General features: G+C 54.8%; 1 protein-coding gene across 1 annotated transcript; it reads left to right on the plus strand.

Annotated features, from left to right (window-relative positions):
* The first annotated feature begins 2,696 nt into the window (after nt 1-2,696).
* Nucleotides 2,697-5,165, plus strand: LOC138718554 (forkhead box protein J1-like). The gene is made up of 2 exons (XM_069853060.1): nt 2,697-3,200; nt 4,386-5,165. Exons 1-2 carry the CDS (start codon nt 2,697-2,699, stop codon nt 5,163-5,165), a joined length of 1,284 nt encoding a protein of 427 aa, XP_069709161.1.
* Nucleotides 5,166-6,000: the final 835 nt, after the last annotated feature.

Here is a 6,000-nt window from a genome sequence, read left to right on the forward strand (position 1 = left end):
CTTTTGTACCATTAGATTTGTGTTCTGTGCCTTCAAAACGTAGCTTTGGACTACAAAATTTTACAGGCTTTGTGCCAAACCCAGGTAGGTTATGGCTCAAAGCCAAGAACCTGAGCTTTAAAAAAGCTTTTTTTTACCCAAAGAGTGTGCACACCTTGTACCAAGAGAGTGTTCATCCCTCAGTTGGGCATGTCCTTGAGCAGCCCGATGGGATTTGCTCTGAGCGTGAGGTTGGCCTGGGGATCTCTTGATGTTCGCTCTAAACAACACGGACCTGGGCCACGTACCTGTTTTGCTGCCTCAGGTGATGCTCCTGCTGCTCCTGGCACCCCAAGCCCTGATCGCTGCAGTCAGGACCACTCAGTCATGGAGGTGATGGGTGTGGTCTCCAGTGACTGGTGTTTAGACCTGAACTCCAAAAGGGAGTGCTGGAAGCTGTATCCTGCTAATATGGCCTTCTGAGGTTCTTTCAGCACAGACCAGAACGCCTCAGGCCTTGATTTCAGTAATTCTGCTGTCCTAAGTCCTGGTGGCTGTGGAGTGAAGACCTCAGGTTTATCGTACATCCTGGTCACAGAACTTGTTGACAGTAATTTCTGTCTGACAGGAACTTTCTTTTCTCCTTGTCCTCCTCCTCTGCAGCTCTGAGGTTCCCCTGCCTGCATTTGGCTCTGCTTTGCTGCTTGGCTGCCTTGTGTGGGTTTACCCTTGGGCTGGCTAGTCACAACCAGCTTTTTTCCAGCGGAGGTTTTTCCAGCGGAGTCCTGTGGGATGGCTGGCTGCCTCCTGGGAAAGGACACAACAGGGGAAATTTGCCTGAGAATGCAACAAGCCACGTGCCTGTGTGTGCAGCCACTGGCACCTCAACTGATGGCTGCGCTCAGCTCAGGAGAGTAAAATCCCTGCGTCAGGACGCTCGGCTGACAAGCAGCTGTCCCTGAGCAGAACCATGCAGGGGACTCTCCTGAAGGGCCAGAGAGGAACCAACCCTCTGAAATGTGGGGCTTCCAGCAGCCCCACCCCAGCCCTCTGAGCGCTGCCGTCACCACTGTTGGGCAGTGATGAATGGTATGTGTTTGGGGCTGGAAACGGATTCTTCCCTGGTCCAAAAGTGAACCTGTACAGACACCAGCCTCAGATTGCCTGCCTCACCTGACCAGAGACTTCTTCTGCATCACCGTATTCTTCATTTTCCGGAATCCTGGGATTTCAATATGACTCAAGCTAGCAGCAGCAACTGAGGGCAGTTCAGCAAATGCCCCTGGAAAGTGGAAAGAGAAACCTTATCAGAAGAGCATCACTGGGATGCTGCTGGCCCTAGTGGAATGTAGACCTGATCAGTCTTCAGAGGCAGCCGTGGCCACCTTTGAGTACTTGAGGGGCTCCAGCTCCTTGTGTCCTGGAAAACCACACAAGATGGATGGAGGCACTCATCCAGTGTCACTTCCGCAGGCCTTTCCCAAGGGTGCCCATTGCAACCATTGCATCACCCAAACAGGTCATATTTTTGGACCTTCTCTGCAGACAGGGTGTTGTTTTAAGAGAAGCCTCTCAGATCCGGGGAAGGGATGCAACGACCACGCAGACAGCCAGGGTTTGAACTGCTGTCTTACCGGGCAGGTAATCCTTGGTGTCTATCAGGTTGTGGGCAGCTACAAGGTTTCTTGCCAGGCGAAACACTGGCCTCTGGACAGACACGGCCTCATCTCCAACCTGGATCCATTTGGGGATACTGTTGGAGGAACCAAGGGCAGCAACGAGCGCTTCTGGGATCTCCCTTAGTGTGGGCACAGGAGCTGGCAGGGGCCGGGTGGTGACACTGGGCACCAAGCTTCGGAACAAGGTGTGGCTGCCCTGAAGCTTCTTTTGGGGAGAAAAGCCTGTTCTGTGGGAGCGGGGCAGGTGGTTCTGCTGGCCCCGCCCCCCGCTGACTGTTGGGCGCAGCGTCATTCGAAAGGAGTAACCTCCAGCCCCAGCCGCCCCGCGCAGCCCGTGCAGAGCTCCTCGTCCCCGGCCGGCCTCGGCGGGCTCGCTCCTTGCCCAAAGACACGGGATCGCAGGTTCGTAGCAAAGCAGGGAAGGCAGACACTGCATCCCCAGCCTGGGAGTAACGGAGGGCTGAACGGGCAGCTGGCTCTGCGTGAGGGTGTGCCTGGGGTGGGTCTGCGCGGTCCCCCACCGCGTTGTGTTGGGGTGCCAGGAGCAGGGAGGAGCAGGAATAACGTGGAAGAGAGGGAAGCTGAAGGCGTTTTGTCCAGGTCTTTCATCTTGACATTTTGTCCTGCTTAGCAACGTGTGGGAGAAACGCCCACTCTGTTTGGGACGGCAGGGCTGGATGTTGGTTACGTAAGGGGTGGTTTTAGTCGTTGTTGTTTTATTGATTACTTTCTGAGTCCAAGACTTGCTGGGCCCACGAGGGTTGGGTGATACTGGGATGTAGGGGTTTGAGTGAATTTTCGCAAGCTTCCGGGCTGGTAGATCATCCAGGGGAGGTGTCACGGCTCTGGTGCGCAGCAGCCCGGGGATGGATCTCACTCAGCGGCACTGGGAGCACCCAGTCCCAGCCTTGCTCACAGGCCAGAGAGCAGCTGCTCCTCAGAGAGCCTCATCCCTTCCCTGTTGTCATTGCAGGATCTGCTCCGTCCCCTCCCTCCGCTTCAGACGCACCCCGTGAATGCCAGAGCTGCCGATGAGGCATGGCTGAGGGGTGGCTGAGCCACGAGGAGACAGGGAAGGACAGAGGGCAGGAGGGCAGCAGGAGAGACTCGGACGATGTGGACGACAGCCTGCCCAACCTGACGTGGCTGCTGGACTTCTCCATCATCAGCGCTAGCATGGGCAACTCCTCCTGCTGCCCCAGCAGCCCGGACCCCCACAGCTGTCAGGGCATCCCCAGCTTTGCCGCACCGTGCTCACCCCTGGGCACTGACCAACTGTGCATGGAAATGCCCCAAACTCCACGCATGCCCATCTCCTCCTCCAGCTGGATGACGGAGCACCACGTTGTGTCCACGCACCCTCAGCTGACGGCGGGTATTGACTACCAGACCAACCCCTACATCAAACCACCCTATTCTTACGCCACCCTCATCTGCATGGCGATGGAAGCCAGCAAGGAGCCCCACGTCACCCTCTCCGACATCTACAAGTGGATTACCGACAACTTCTGCTACTTCCGTCAAGCTGATCCCGTGTGGCAGGTAGGACATTTGAGAACTCTTGCCCTGCCCCATCTCCCCTTATGGCTGGGAAGGGCCTTTCACAGCTTCCATCGTGTAAGAGAGAGCTCAGGGTCATTTTTGGAGTGGAAAGGTCCCCATTGCGCTGTTGGTCCCTGCATCTCCTCTTGACTCTGGAGTGAAGGTGTCTCTGTCTCCCACTTCAGCTTCCTGTAGCTTGCTGCCCTGCTCCATCTCAGAGGACACTCTCCAGCACGGGTGGCTTTCTAGAATGTGGTGGGGCAGGAGGCACCTGGGTTGCTCCTCCCTCTGCTCTAGTTATTCCCAGCCCAAATCCAGAGCGTGCCAGCTATCCTGCACCACTGCTCCCCCAGGCAGGGCTGAGCTAAACCTTTCTTAGCCCCCCGCCCAGGAACTGTCCACCACCTCCCTGGGCAAGTGGGTGTCTGGAGGCTATTGAAGCCCACCAGAGAGAAAGGTAGGGAAGCCCTTGGTCCCTCTCCAGGGCCACAGGTGTTCCCCAGACTCCCCGTGCTGGGAAACTTACGGGAGGGACTCTATGGGAGAAGCTGAGTACCAGAATCTTGACTTTCTCTTGCAAACTCATGGCTGGATATTCACCACACTTTTAATTCAAAGTGTTCATTGACAGAAGGAAGAGATGCAGGAGGTACACAAGGTTCTTGCAGGGAGGAAGGATTAATATATTAACCCACCAGGAAATATGGCTGGAAAAGCAGAAAATCCTCTTTTTCTTTCTTTCTCTTCCCCATAGTCTTCCCCCCACCTCCTTTAAGCAGTGGCTGATGAGGATGCAGTGATTTTACCCGGAGCTCCTCTGGGCCAGAAGGCACCTCTGGGGACACACAGGGCTGGGGTGGGACAGCCCCCGTGGCTCTCCAGTTTTGCCCGTCCGGTTTGTGTCAGCCTGGCAGCAGGCAGACATGTGCCTGTATTTTAGCAAACCGCTTTCCCCGCAACACTAACAGGAGGTGTGGGTCAAGCTGGGGATGCGAGGAGGGCCCTGATGGTGCTGTCCACCATGGTGATGCCACATGTTGCCGCTGGTCATGGGGCCACATGGATGTAAAGACCCTCCTCTTCCTCCTGGCTGCAAAGATGCTTCTCCACCAGCCTCCCCACGCAGATAGTTGCGGCACCAGCCGATGATTGTTCCACCTTGTTTTTTTTTCTCTTTTTTCCCAGAACTCCATCCGGCACAACCTCTCCTCAAACAAGCGCTTCATCAAGGTGCCTCGAGAGAAGGACAAGCCAGGGAGAGGTGGCTTTTGGAAGCTTGACCCGCAATACGTTGAGCAGCTCAAGAGCGGTGCCTTCATAAAGCAGAGGATGCGCCCAGTGCAGATCCACCCAGCCTCCACTGCGAAAGCCCAGCAAGAAGCACAGCGTGGTGCCTCCCTGGCTGCTTCAGCTTGTGCCTCCAATAAAGTCCTCTCTGTCAACCTGGAGTCACAGCTGCTGCTGAAAGAGTTTGAAGAAGGTCTTGGCAACCAGAACTGGAATCCAGTGGATGGCAAAAGAGGGCTCAAGCGCAAGCAGCCCTTGCCCAAGCAAACAGCCAAAGCTTGTCGGCTTTCCAATTCCGCCTTGCTGAGCCAGGAGGAGCAGACCCAGCTGGGATCCCTGAAAGGGGACTCTGACCCCAGCCTGAACAGAGAGGTCTCCACTTTTGGGGATCTGGAGCTCTTATCTCCAGTCAGCCTCAAAACGCTCAACCTGGAGTTGATGGCACAAGGGCACCACTTTGAATGTCCCCAGGGGCCGGAGCAGGTCCTCACTGAGTCCTCCCAGAACAGCCTGAGCCTGGACGAAAGCTTCGTGGCCACTTCTTTCCTGCAGCATCTCTGTGATGAAGGGACAAGCGATCTCTCAAATTCTGCCAATGCGGAGCAGTTGTTTGAAGTCAACGATGCCTCTGTAATAGCGGATGTCAGCAACTGGATCAATCTGGATTCCCTCTTGTAAGAGGCCAGTCACCGATCAAAGCCCACGTGTGCTTTAGCAGGATGCTCCCCCCACGCTACTGGGACTTCCAAGAACTGGATTCTTCACCTCTCCTTCGCTGTAGGTTATTAGAGATAGAGTAGGCATCAGGTAGGAGTGAGCAGAAGCTGTAGTGTCAGTGGTTTGCCTTAGACTTGTTGAGAAGTCAAAGATTGTAGAGAATTTCTGTTTAGTAACAACAGCATTTAGGACCTTTAATGTTAGCCGCAATATTTATTGAGAGAGGTTGTAGCTTATGAATTAATAAAGAAGCCTTTAAAAAATCCCATTATCCTTGTTGCAATTTGTACTCAAATTTGGGGAGGGGGTGGGAGTGTGGAGGTGGGAGAATCATAGAATCATAGAACCACAGAATCGTAGAATACTTTGGGTTAAAGGGACCTTAGAGATCATCTAGTTCCAACTCCCCTGCCATGGGCAGGGACACCTCCCACAAGATCAGGCTGCCCAGGGCCCTGTCCAACCTGGCCTTGAGCACCTGCAGGGATGATGCAGCCACAACTTCCCTGGAAAAGTTCTGCATTCCTTCCCCAGTAATGCACGAGGCAAGCTGAGAATTGAATATCTTCCGGTCACGCAAGGGGCAGAGCAGGGCCTTGGGCTGTTGCTTTGTCCAGGTGCCACCGCCTGAAGTCCCCTGGGATGCCACCACATTGGTGGGGATAGTGTCCGGTGGGCACAGGGCTACAGGCTCTGGAGTGTGGTGTGGATGTATTTGTCTGTACTGATAAGGCCTCTCTTTATTTGCTGTTCTCATTATATTTCCCTCTGTTGGGGCCTCCATACGGTGCCAAAG

Source organism: Phaenicophaeus curvirostris, chromosome 3 (assembly GCF_032191515.1).
Source record: "Phaenicophaeus curvirostris isolate KB17595 chromosome 3, BPBGC_Pcur_1.0, whole genome shotgun sequence".
Lineage (NCBI taxonomy): Eukaryota > Metazoa > Chordata > Aves > Cuculiformes > Cuculidae > Phaenicophaeus > Phaenicophaeus curvirostris.